The 14,545-nt window shown below is 38.6% G+C and overlaps 1 protein-coding gene across 1 annotated transcript in view; it reads left to right on the top strand.

Moving 5' to 3' along the window:
- The first annotated feature begins 11,888 nt into the window (after positions 1-11,888).
- LOC118741834 (protein odd-skipped) overlaps positions 11,889-14,545 on the top strand; it is a 9,896-nt gene continuing 7,239 nt past the window's right edge. Inside the window, exons 1-2 of the mRNA XM_036473808.1 lie at positions 11,889-12,622; positions 13,390-14,542. Coding sequence (XP_036329701.1) covers positions 12,553-12,622; positions 13,390-14,542 — 1,223 coding nt within the window. The 5' untranslated portion in view covers positions 11,889-12,552. The remainder of the gene's footprint in view (positions 12,623-13,389; positions 14,543-14,545) is intronic.

Genomic DNA, 14,545 nt, shown 5'->3' with positions numbered 1-14,545 from the left:
TTTATTCCCCAGTTTATGCTGAAGATTCTCTAACAAGTGTAAAATGCTATGTATGTACGTATGTAGGTTTACTGCCTACGGCCATCCAATTAAGTTTGCCTGCCAGTACCACTTTTGAATACTTTTTTCTAAAATACAATGCAACTATCCTGCATATACTATAATGAAACTAACGGAAAGAAACGGTCCTAAAACACTACCTTTGACTTCAAAATTGAAAATATTTTTCTACGTCGAAAAAATTCTGAAAGGAACAGACAGGTTAAATGCACCGTCTATGTTAAAAAATGCTGCTTGAATGTATTGTAGAACTTGCAAAGACTTTTCTTTGAGACCCAGCTTCCCTAGTTTTTAGGAAATTTGTTGTTGTTGTTTTAATAGTAATTTTTGACTTAAACGCCATTTTGAATGCCAGTAAATAAAGTTCTTGGAGCAGGCCCGCCAAGAGAAAATCCGGTCCATACTAAATATGTGCAAAGATATTAATAACTTTTAAACGAATTTCCAACGTTCTCACCACATATTTATGTATCTACTTGTTCAGTGCTTTTAAAAAATAAGCGGCTGTAACGTTATTCTCGTAATACATATCATCGCCTGGGTAAAAGATTGTCGTAAGCGCCATTTTGACGATTTTTAGTTCTAGATGCAGTTATATATTTTGAAATAAGGTCTCTCAATTGGTGTTATCAGTTTTTAGATATCTCCTCTAGTTCCGAGAGTTTTTCGATAATTTAGTAAAAATTTAGTTAGTGATGCAGTCATATTAAACTAATCAATATCTTAGAAATGGTGTTCTCCATTTTTGTATATCTCCTTTAGTTTCCGAGATATTGAGTAAAAAGTGTCGTTAATTTAGTAGAAAATTTTGATCACATTTTGTCGTATTTCATACAAAGTGGCTGCCAAAGAAAATACTTCATAAACTCAAAACTGTTTAACAATAAACATTAAAAACTAAATAATTTAAGAGTTTTGTTAACTAGTAACATTTTCAGAGACTTTGGAGAAAATTTATCTTCGCGTTTTTGAGAAATTGTATTCCAAACTTCAATCGCGATTTCCCACAACCTACCGAAATTAACATACGACAATCTTTTACCCAGGCGACGATATGTGAAGTATGATTAGCAAACATCTGGTGACTTCGGATGGTGGTGGGGGAGACCTTTCTATGAAAAAATTTCAATATTTCTCAGGCAATTTTCGCGGCGTCAGTCACCTTTTAGGCTGTCAATATTTTCATTGTGACTCGAATAGTTATTTTAATGTATGTACATTGCCGCATGTCGCATGTGTGGCGCAGCATTTAAAATATGGAAATTTTAAGAGTCGAGAATGCCTTTTGCAAAGATCAACTTTTCATATAGGCACACATGTGTGTCAAATAAAGTGTATTTACATACATATGTACATTTGTTTATATTTACCTATGACTATTCTTTCATATGCTTATGTAGGATTCACGTATATGTTTTGCCAGTGTGTGGCGAGTCCATTTGCCGCCAGTTAAATTTTTACATATACATATGTATGTATGTAATTATGCAAATACCGTCATGCGCTGCCACACCAGCTACTTAAAGATATGCAAACATGACTAAATATGATATTTTTAAATGGCATTAAGTTAATCCGCGGCTGCTGTTTGGGAATTTTCAATGTGTATACAGTTGTGCGTGCGTCTGACTTTCTCTTAAGCTTTAACGCAAATACATGACCTTTTAAAAGTCAATTTTCTTAGGTTACTTGTATCTACAAGTAATATTTTGTTTGTAAATAAACTGAGAGTACAAAGTGCATATTTCTAAAAGGATTAATTTTAACTGGCTGATGCAACTGAAAAGTGCTAAGTGTATGGAAAAGGAAAATACAATTATCTACGTAAATATATATAAGACACAGCAGAAATGGGGATTATAGGAAAATTTTAGCTCCTGCTTGACTTATGTATTTACTGCTGGGTATTTGTCAACCCTTATCGTCAAATTCAAGTAACGGTATATCCGGTTAGAGCGTTCAAGAGCCGAAGAAACCCACGAGAGGTCCTAGCAAAGGCCGACAAAAGTATTCGTTTTGGCATAAGGTAAGCAAAGGTAAGGGTATTTCTTGACATGTTCAGGCCAGTAGAAAAGGACCGGATATCGACGGTACAAAAGAGCTCTTCATTCGGTCTCGTCTAAGTAAGCGAGATACTTTCAAAGGAGTACACCAAATATATTCTTTTATAAAGGGATGAGCTCCATTTATGAATCTTTAGAGACACTTGTTCAATCCCATTTCCCTGGCAGTAGGCAGCAACATTAGGTGCCACAGGGCCTTCACACACCTGAGGCAAAACTGAAATCTCCTTTGAAATCCACTGGCGCGGATGGTGTAATATCAGCAAAGTTACGGCAAGCAAAGGAGCGCATATCATCGCTGCTTAAAACCCCCTACAAAGCTTGTATATGTATAAAGTTCATACTATGAACTATGTGCCTCAGAGTTGGAGTCTAGTCAAAGTAATGTTCATTCCAAAACCTGGTAGGAAGAACTACGAACCATCGAAAGACTTCAGATCTCTAAGCCAGACTTTCGTTGTACTGAAATCACGGGAAAAGCTAATAGGTATATATATTTTAACAGTTTTTCTGGATATAGGGGCGCCTTCAATAATATTGGAGTTGACGCTATCATCCAATCACTAATGGAGGTTGGTGTGGACGGGGGTGTAGTTGGTTAGATAAGCTCCATGCTGGAAAAAAGAATTATTCAAACGAAAAACTAGCACCAATGGTTGCACCTTCGACTCGATATGTTTATCCATCAGTTGCAGAGAAGCTGCAACCGTGGGGTGGTTACAGAACACTGTTATAAAGCTGGCCCCATGGAAGCAGGCGAAAATAGAAGTGGTCGAGGAAGCAGAAACACCTCGCCGCATTATTCTTGTGAAACTCTTCCCGGCGCAGGACAGCTCTGCCAATGAGGATGCGCTCAGTATACTGCAGGAGCATAATGACGGAATGAGAATTTCGGACTGGTGCATTCTAAATCGAGTACGCAGGTCAAGAATGGCGGAAATCACCATTGCAGTCGACCCGCTATCAGCAGACACATTAAAGCACCGCGGAAAGGTGGTGAACTATGGCTGACACGCAAGTGCAGCAAGACAAATCATCTGAGGTTGACACTGGTAAAGACCCAACAGAGTTACACAAATCTCACAAAGCTCTAATGATGCGTCCGAGAGCAGTATCAACAACACGCCCCACCCTACCATATTTAGGTGCTGAAAGAAGCCCAAAAGAACGTCGGATCCATCGCATCCCCAAAGCCTGCAAAACGGCAGCTCCAAAGCGGCTACTTCCATACCAGGAAGAGGCAAGCACGGTCGAGGAAGCGGTTTTGCTAGAAGGCAACAGGGGGAAAGATGTGAGTGCTTTTGGCCGCAAAGTTTGCAATTAATGACACCTCACCTTAGAACCTTTCAAAAATCGAGTCACATTAAATGGCTCCAAGTGAATCTGCGCCACGCCAAGGCAACATCAGATGTTTTGTGTAAAAGGTTCATAAACGAATGCTTAGATGTAACCTTCATCCCAGAACCCTAGATATTAGGAAGTGACGTCAAAGGCCTCCAGCTGTCAACCAAGAGCGGCGATGCTATTAAGAAAAAAACTATTGCAAGAGGCAGTAAACCCCAGTCATCTCCAGACCATCCGTAGCGTTTCTTTTACTGTGCCATATTCCCAGTAGATGGACAGAGGCTAGGGTCGTATTTTTACCGAAGGCAAGTAAACCTGAGCAGAGATGCCTTCATTCTACAATTCAATTAGCGTCAGCTATTTTCTCTCCGTTGGTCAGCAAGGCAATGAGAGCTTTCTTCGCATGCACGCGATTTTTTGGGAAAACTTGGCAACTCTCCCCCCCAAAATGACTTGCTGCTAATTAAACACGGTTGTGAAACCGACAGAAAACTACGCGTCCTTGGCATGGTGAACAAAAGCGACACAAATAACTGCTAGTACAAAATTAAGCCAACTGTACCGAATGGTGTGCAGGGGGTATGCGGACCTATCTGCTAATGCACCCAGTGCTTTTGTGGGTATGACGCCCTTCCCAAGCCTAATAGAGAGGGCGGCCACTCTTTCGACACTGATAATCTTAAACACTTCCGATTTAATATATGATGGTCGTAATGAAATTCACAAATGGCGCCATACTGTGCGTGTGTGTGTGACGCAGTAGCTCCAAAAACTACTGGTTTCTAAGAGTTTGCGGTTATCTATTACGGACCGAGCATTCTGGAGTACAGGAAACCCTTACACCGAACCACAAGTTGAAGTCTGGTACACTGACGGATCAAAACTTGAAGATGGAAGACCCAATTAACCAAAAAAACCATAGGCGTGAATGACCAGGGAAAAAAAAGCCAAGCGGTTCATCTGTCCACCGCAAGAAGCTTCAAAAAAGCTCTTAAATCTACTGGGGTGGGTACGTCACGGGTACTTCACGGGACATTGTTCTCTGCGTTATCACCTCAATAAAATTAATCTTTCAGACACGAGCGTCTGTCGCTTCTGTGAGATGGACGAAGAAACGCCAGACCATTTCCTTTGTGAATGTATTTCATTTGAAATATGGAACAAAAAGTTCACGGAAGTGCTAGTCTATATTAAAAGCGTCCACGTATAGGGTAAAGGGCCACGCACAACATACCACCCTAGAGTTCGCAATGCTCGTGGCTCATAATAAAAATAATAGTCTAGTAACTAGATATGTGCCGAAAGACAATCCCTCTATTATCCAATTAAAAATATCTGGGAGTCATTCTGGGCACTACATTAAACTGGAAACTGATCGGTAAAAAACGTAAAAATGGGCTTATATCGCTAACTATACTTGTAAAAGGAACTTCAGTAAAACTGGGGTTAAAACCGAAACTTGTGATGTGGACGTACATCGCAATCATAAGGCCGCCTTTACTGACACTTGAAACAGTTTTTTTCTCAAAAACTAAACGTGCAGAAAATTTTTCTAAATTAACTTCAAATCACCATAAAAAATCGATAAACAGAAGTTGGTCCCGTTTTCGAGATCAAAGTCGTCCAAATTTGGTTGAATCGTGTAATAATTCACACACAGCAGATTTAATACAGAAACAATAAAGAGTCTATTCCCATATATAGCCACAGATACGACTTTTTCCAAGAATACGTGTAGATTAGGCTTTACGAGGCAAAGTTGAGCTGAAGCTTTGAAATCGGTGTGAACACAATTGGACAAAGGTCATTTCTGAGTTGGAATAATTGAAAGATACAATCACTGGAAATATTGATACTATAATGCTATTTTAATTTTTGGGTAGAAATACCCGTACGCTCGCGAGAAAAAGACCAAGCAACAGTTTTACTCAAACCTAAATATACAGTGAAGCGCAAAACTGAGTCATTGGAGATTTTTGTTAAATATTTTCAAGGGTTTTAAAGTCAAAATTTGTTTGCTATGTTTTTATAAAATTATGGTGTATATGTATTTACATATAGGCACATTTTCAAATATTAAATTAAAAATTAAATATTTTTTTGACGTTGCCATTACCAAAAAAAAAGAAAATTGATAGAGTGGAGAGAAAGTACCGCCAAGATCATCTTAAAAAAAAAACGCAGAACGCCAGAAGAAAACTCTGAAGATATTGGATTAAATACAATTGAAAAGATACAGCTTCCTCTAATTGAAATTTTGTATAAACTGTCAGTGGAAATATCTACCCGTTTCTACAATCTTAAAAAGCTTCATTAATTTTATTTTTCATTAGGGACTTCGAAACAACAGTACAATTTCCTACAGAATCATAAAGAGCAAAGATTTTCGAATTAGGGAAAAATGTCTGAAAACTGCTAATTTTTATCCAGATGGTTTTGCTCAAAAAAATTCAAAACATGCTACATTTGAAGAAAGAAAGGAAGAAGAGAAACAGAGACAAAATTGCATTCTTTCCCAAAACCTTTCGGATGCAACTACATACTTAGATCTTCCAATGTAAAACAAGATATCGTCTTAAAGGTAAATTTTTCGATGGCTTTTGACAAAGAGAGCACACATTAAAACAATTTTGTATTATTATTCTAAATTAATGAACCACGAGAACCGTCTTGCTGCCCCCAATCGGTGGCACCCGGTTTTTCCCGTTAATAGTTGATTAGCAAGTATTCTTTAAACCATTTGCATGCGAATAACCATTTCCTTTAAACTTTTTCGACTAATCGATTTTGAACGACAAGTTAAATAAAAAGAAATAGATATAAATAAATTAAGCAAAGGCAACAAAAAATACATACATATGTACATACATATATTATACATAAGCTCCGAAAAAGCAGCTGCATACAAACGATTCCGGTAATTTGAAGATAATGAAGAAATTATCTTTTGCTTTTAAACTTTTCCATTACGAAATAATCAAATCATTATCTCAGTTCTGCGTATATAAAAGCCCTAAGGCCATATGCTTTTACAAACGCCTTTCATTGGCCATAAAATGCATGTGTGAGTACAAAAAACACTCCCAGAGTATCAGAGAGCCATTGAGATGAGGACAAGTGTTTTGTTTTGTTTTTTTTTTTTTGGTTATGCGCGCACTTCGCAAAAGGGTCAAAAGTCAATTAGCGAACAAAATTTTCATAGTTTTCGTTGCGATACAGACACATGCATGCATATGTAAATGAAAATATGAAAAATATACAATATGGATGCTTAAATTCAATCACACAAGTGCATATGTTCATACATATGTATTGACAAACGAGTGTATGTAGCATTGAATGTGGAATATTGAATTTCGTTTGGCAGCATTCGAAAAATCGCCTGCAGCCGGAAAAAGCAAATTACAAAGCAAATTTATGTTGGTATGTAAAAGTACACATTGTATGCATTTTGTAAAATGGTATTACATTTAAACTTCAAAACAATTTTCTCCATTTTTGTGCAATTTAGTCGGAAATAAGCGCAAATTGAGCGAATAAAATGACGTGCGCATGGCATTGAAGTTATTTTCCACACATTCATTTGTACAAAATAGTATGTAAGTCTGGAATTACATATAGGTACATATGACAAGTTTGTAAATACATATGGATTTGTGCTACCACAGTTGCAGATGTGGGCCACTTAGCGCCTTTTCGCTGTTCATCCAATCACAGCCATAAGGTATTTGCTTGAAAAATCAGAATTTGACTTTTAATATATTTAGCAAGGTGTATTTTTTTAGTCCGACCACTGTCGGAAAATTCAGCCTCCATTACGAAACCTCCGACAACGGACTGAGGCTGATCGACTTCGCCGGGGCCCGAAACACGGTAGCAAGCAGTACTAGATTCAAGCATAAAAGATCCACCCAGCTACGTGCCTGTCTCCGGACCGCTATAGGGAACTGAAGAGGTAAGCCAGACGTAAATATTTGCAGCAATAAGAAGAGGCCGAAATACGTGAGTGCTGGCCGACAGGAAAAATACCTGGAAATTTCACCAGAGAATTTGGCGACTTACGGAAGGTTTCGAGACCAGGGCGAACTCCTGTAAGAGCAACAATGGGGACCTAGTTACCGATGTCTAGAAAGTACTTAAATTATGGACGTAACACTTTCCCACCCTACTGAATGGTAGCAGCTCGGAAAGTTGTGGAGAAGATGAAACCGAGCCTCCAGTCAATGTATGACGAAGTCGATGTTCCACCGCCTGACTATGACGAGGTACGAATAGCAATAACGCGCTGAAAAGCAACAAAGGTGTTCTGACCCCATTGCACATTTGCAGCCACGAATGCCAGCACTGAAAGGTCTCTCCCTTTTTGGGTCGAATCAAAACTTGGCTGAGAACGTCAATGCTCCGGCAAAGAATGTATGGATTGGCCTTCCTCAATGTAAATTACGACATTGAAGTAAAGTCAGAAGAAGTGAGGGAAAGATTTCTCAAGATTTTTAAATTTTTACGTTTAGCAAAATCATTGTTACGTCCATTTCGATAGACAGCAATCACACTAATGGCAAAAATAATGGCACAGAGAATTTTTAACAATATGTATATGCAATAATTTTTGATTATAGTTTTTTCCCGCTAGTTTTTTTTATAAAATTATGGTTTATACTTCAGCAAAAAACATAAAATTATACTTTCTAGACTTTGTGCAAAACTCAGGAAAACTCAATAAATTTTTATACAAATTTTCAACTTTTTATTCAGATTTTTTAGAATTTTTTGAGTATGCAGTTTTGTAGCCCATTAAAGTTTAGTGATAGTTTGAAGTAGCTTCGTCGCACAGTATTGCGACTGCGGCCAAAAGTACTGAAATTCGATGATCAAGTATAAAAAGGAATGTTGATGCCATTTACTTCGCAATATATCGATTAGAACATTTAAAGCAATGTTTTTTTAAATTTGTTCGCAGGTTTTACCCAGAGCGTGCTCAAAGTTTATGCGTTTATGAATAATATTATCATATATTTAGTAGTTTTTACTACACACCAACCCTTATCAATTAATTCATCGATGGGAGATTACCGTTACCGTTACCGTTTTTAAAAGGACTTTGGTTTTAAATAAATATGAGGGTATCAAATATAAGAAAAAATTCTGTAGAATTATAACAGAATACTTTTTCTGATGCATAAGGACGAATGGGTGCAGAAAATGTCCTTTAAAAAGTTTTGTCCGTAAAAATCCTTGAAAATTTGCAATATTTATTTTTGAAAAAATTATTGTTTGAGGACTAATATATGTACATACGATCACATCATCGAATTTCGTCCTGCAACCTTTATTAACTTGAAAAGATACAATTTATTTAAAGCGCATTTTCAATACCTATTCGTTCTTGTAATGCAAAAAACTTTATTGTTTTTAAATTCAACAGAATTTTCTCTTTCATTTGGTACCCATATTGTTATTCTACATTGCACTGATTTTTTTAAATAATTTTTTGAATTAATCATATCTTTAACATTTCAAAGTCCTTTGGAAAAAATCCTGACGTCAAAGTGAAAAACTAAAAAGCAGTTTTACTATATTTGGCCCATAGTTTCGTGAGTATATCGATTCTTTCGTGTGTTCTGAAATTTTTATGTTTTTGTGGCACAGTGTTATTCATAGTTTTGAAATATATTTCATGAAAGTAAAAAGTAAAAATAGTTGACATCACTTTCTTTTTCAAACACCTAGGATATTACTGACCATTATACAAGACACTGAGTGAATGGCAAAGCCAAAAAGCTCTACATATTTGTTGATGTGATTTTTGAAATGAACGATACAAAATTAGCCGGTATACTTATTTTAAAATTTTTAGAATCAGTGGTTGAAATTTTATACCGAAAAGGTTACGAAAGCTTTAGATTAAAAATGTGATACTAAATGTCTTTCACTACAAAACGGCGCCAATTTTCTGGGTTATCAAGCCTCTAGCAGTGCAAGATTAATTGTTGTCTTTCACGAAATTCTTTAAATAAATCTTTAACTAAGTACTGAAGTATTTTTATGAATATCACGTTTTATTATATGCTTAAATTTAATTTCCTAATTTTAGTAAGTATTTCATTACTGCATACACCGGAATTTCGGGGGTTTCTACTAGTTTGAATTTCTTATAAAATTAACCTTTAGGCTTTTGCATCCTAGGCATACATCGAAAATTTGTTTTAGAGAATCTATGTGAAATATTTGCAGAAACGATTAAACGATTTGCTGAGCAACCGAGACGTCTGCTTTTTAAATAATTTTTGTAAAGCAAATCGGCAAGTATCTACATATCGTTCCCCGCATGCCAGAAACATGAATGTGTAAAAATTAGAATTTTGGGAAATCAAATTTGAAGTTTTTTTACGAGACTTAACTCTGCATTCATGTATGTAATTGACATTGTGAAATATATGCTTTCCATGTACGCATGGTATTCTGGCTTTTGGTAAAAAAAAGAACATCCAAGGTTAATCAAGTCAACCCAATAACTCAATATGTATTGGTAAATTTGCACATTCATGGTTCTGGCATAAGGATGACGATATGTATTTACTTCACATTTATTAATTTTTTATACGCCTACCCTACATATCTTCGCAGTATGAAAATAGTAGTCGTATTTCGCAGAATTCGGTTCTCAGCACATTTTTAATACATTTTCATTTGAGATAGGGCGTTTTCGTACCGCATTCAGAAATAGGGCCTTCTTAAACCAAATTCTGTGATAGGGTGTTTTTCAATAAAATTCTGAAACAGGGCGTTCTTCAATCAAATTCTGAAGTAGGGCGTTCTTAAAAAGTTTTCTGATATAAGGCGTTTCCGAACTGGCTATCGAGATAGCTCGATCTTCCATTCAAGTGTCGATTTCCTGTTAATATTCCTCTATTTGTTTAGTACTCCACTCTACTTACTAAACTAAATTTATAGATATTTGGCTATTAGTTAAGATTGTCTTTTCAAATATAACCATTTAGTTTACACATATGCATTAATAAGGATTAATCAATCAACTACATTAAAATTTTGAAATACAATTTTCGAGGAATTTTTTTATATGTCAGCCGCCCCCTAAACTCGATTCTGGCGACGCCCGTGTATTTGCAGAACCAGTTTGCAGGATCAATTGTAAACCCGTTCTATGAAATTATTTCTTGAGAAAAAATTAAACTTAGTTTTAGTTTTGATAAACGTTACACATGCATACATATGTACATCCACATAAACTACATAATTTTAATCTTAAAACTCTTTGAAGTTTATTCAATTTTCTGTAGAAGGGGTGTTTACGTGCCATATGGCTCGCAAATCAAATGAGGCAACAAATTAAATTAATAATAAGAAAACAAAGGGCGAGCAAAACAGCGGGCGTGTATACAAGTGTACGAAATCAGTTCTTATATTCATATGTACAAACCTATGTACATACATATGTATACTAAATATGTACTTGAAGCCAACACATCTGCGCTGATAAGACGAAAAATTGTTCTACAACAACTCAAATATGGAATAAACTGTGACTAAAAGTCCCACTGAGCCGCACCAGTCACAGCACTGCCGCTGAGCAACACAAATGGGACCAATAATCGCGCACATGCACTGGTTGCTTATCACCACACGCACACACACAAACACACTAACTAATACATACACGCCATTTTTGCACATTTTCACACACCCGCCAACAAACGGAACCAACCCAACCCAGCCCAGCCCAGCGTAACAGTCACCACCACCACCACCGCCACCCAACCAGCAGAAAAATCGGTTGGCTGCTCGCCAGCTCCGTGGTTGCGTTATGGTGGCGCACTGGTGGCAGGAACGAAACGTCAGAAGCCGAACGTCAGCAAACAGTTTCCGTTCGCTAGCTGCTGTGGTGGCTGCCAGATATGGTAAAGAGTGGCTTGCTGCACACACAGCCAGCAGCAACAACAAATGCAAGTGAAATGAGAAAAACAAAAAAAAAGGTAGAAACACAAAACAACAACATTATGCAGCAGTAATGTGAGTGCTGAAGAAGATGCAGCAGAAGCAGGCAACAGACAGCAGGATAGCAATGTAAGCAACAACAATAACGCTGATAGTAGAGCCCAGCAGGCATTCGAGCTTTAGCCAATCCCAAGCGACATTTGGAGTGGTAGGCGTACACCAAACTGCCATTTCCAAATAATTCACCCTACATACACGCGCGCACACAAGTTTTGGTGAACAAAAACAATACCGTGCACATGTACACACACTAATGTAGGCTGAATAGCGTGCAGACAGACAGTAGTGACTGGCGGCTGGCTGCTGTTGGTCGTTACTAGCTGGCTGGCTGATAGCGCTCGAACGGCGCACACACACTCCCATACGCCAGCACCCGTTACCGCCGTCACCGCTTGCCAAGGCATTTTGTTGGCTTCAAAAACCAGTTGACACATCAGCAGCAGCTACAGTCACATTTGAGCTACTCACAGCAGCGGAGCGCGGCTGGCCAGAGACAGGAGAAAATACCAGAAAGACCAAAGACCAAAAATTGTGCGAGTACTCGTACAAGCAGTCAAACGGAAGCCACAGAATCAGAAGCCGACCAGCACCAACGCTACTCACTCTGAGTCACAGTTGCATACAGACGCAGCTACTAATACCACATTGACTTGCAAGCAGAAGCAGCAGCAGCAGCATCGCGGTGGCGGTAGTGGTGTAGTGCGATAAGCCAAAAAGGGAGAGCGCGCGCGCATACACACAGATACAGCATACGGACACATGCGCAGTATTGCATTTGCACGCGCGCGCTTAGGTATTGGTATCGAGTGGAAAATACATTTGAAATTGAGTTGTTCGCGTGTCGTCAAACCTGAAATCAGTTTGAGACGAGTCGTTGTCCAAAGAACATTGAGAATTGAGACGGACGGAAGCTGTGTGTCCGTTTTGCAACAAGAATAAACGTCAACAAAGCGTTAAGCAAATACGTAAATTTGTAAAGTTAATAAAGAAACAATTTTAAGTGAAATACAGCAGTGTTGCGGACTGCAAGTTAAAGTTAAACAAGAACAAAGTGAATATTCAACCAAATATGTCCTCCAGATCGGCTTCGCCATTAAGCAACGTGACGGTGGACGACGAAATAAGCATAAAAGAACACGGTAAGTGAGCTCTATTAGCGACGGCAAAATGTTGTAAAAGGCAGATTAGGCGGCGGTGGTGAAATGTTTAGCCGACGGCGAAAATGAGTTAGTGGAGTTCTAATAAAAATTAAAATTTTTTACTTATTACCAAAAAAAGCAATTCGAAAAATGTTAAGCAAATGTTTATACTTAATTACAAATTTTTAAAGTTTGTAAAAAAATTTTTTTAATTAAAAAAATGTTTGTTTTTCATTTGTAAGAAAAATCTCATATAATTGTGTTAATTAATAATTTTGTTAATTAATAAAATATTTTTTCCAATTTTTTTAAATTAAATATCTAAAATCTGATTAAAAAATTGGAATTTTAAAACTAAAATATTTTAATTTTTTAATTCGACATAAGTCTGAGTGGGTTCAATAACGGTTTATAAATTTCTTTCCATTAAAAAATTTTAACTAAAAAATAAAAAGAAAATATATATAATACACTTGTGCACAACAGCGCTTGGGTATGATACCAGATATCATTAGTTTAGGATTAAAATTAGGTTTATTTGAAAGCATCAAAGTATTTTTTCTAGGAAAAAAATTAATTTTGTTATGAAAGAAGTTACATAGACAAATTTTTTTTTCGGCAAAACTAAATATTTTTGTTATTCCGTAACATGTCCCAGTTAAAAAAAATGTAAAAAAAAAAATAAAACACAAATTTCAAAAAATCTCAAATTTTGAAAAACTAATCATAAATATATTAACTAAAAACTTATTTTTATTCCCACACAGATTTCGCGCCCGAGTACCTGGTGATCAAAGAGGAGCGCGAGAGCAGCATTTCGCCTATACTGACGCCGCCGCATACGCCGACGGAGGAGCATACGCGTGGCCGCAGCCAACAGCACGCCCACCACGCGGCGGCGAGCAGCAGCAATACGCTGTACGAAATGGAGCAACAACAATTGCAGCGGGAACAATTACACATACAGCAGCAGCAGCAACAACAAACACACATGGCGCTATTGCACACAGCAACGCCAACAACACAACAAGCGCAACGCCGACCCTATCCAGCCGCGCTAGTGGAGGCACAACACCTGCAACAGCAACAGCAAGCAGCGGCGGCGGCAGCGGCGGCGGCGCAGCAACATCACCAACAGCAACAGCATCGCCTGTGGCTACACATGCAACAACAACAACAACAACAACAGCAGCAGCAGCAGCAGCAACAACAACAAGCTGCCGCCGTTTATGCCTACGGCCATGCCACACAATTTCTACCCACCGCCGCAGTGACCGCCGATGCAGTGCAACAACATCAAGCGCTACTCATGAACCAGTGGTTGCGCAGCGCCGCGCTCTATCACCACAGCCACCAACAGCATCCACACGCCGCCGCACCTCACCACCATCACCCGCATGCATTGGCGCCTGGCGCTGGCGGCGCGCATCACATACGCCCCTATCCTGCGCTGCATCCACTTCATCCCGCCGCACGCCTACACGGCCTACCAGCGGCTATGAAGTTGGCTGGCGGCGCGCCCATTGCTGGCAGCAGACCAAAGAAGCAATTTATCTGCAAATATTGCAATCGTCACTTCACCAAGTCGTACAATCTGCTCATACACGAGCGCACACACACCGATGAGCGGCCATATTCGTGCGACATTTGCGGCAAGGCATTTCGGCGGCAGGATCACTTGCGCGATCACCGCTACATACACTCCAAGGAGAAGCCGTTCAAGTGTAGCGATTGCGGCAAGGGTTTCTGCCAGTCGCGCACGTTGGCCGTACACAAGGTGACCCATCTGGAGGAGGCGCCACACAAGTGCCCCATCTGTCAGCGTAGCTTCAATCAGCGCGCCAATTTACGTAGTCACCTGCATAGTCATACCGAAGCGCAGCTGGCGGCGATCAAGCAGAGCGGCGGCAAGTACAATGAGCT

This window comes from Rhagoletis pomonella, unplaced genomic scaffold (genome assembly GCF_013731165.1).
Source record: "Rhagoletis pomonella isolate Grant_MI unplaced genomic scaffold, Rhpom_1.0 Rhpom_scaffold_00006, whole genome shotgun sequence".
Classification (NCBI taxonomy): Eukaryota; Metazoa; Arthropoda; class Insecta; order Diptera; family Tephritidae; genus Rhagoletis; species Rhagoletis pomonella.
This window is presented reverse-complemented; position numbering and strand designations above follow the sequence as displayed.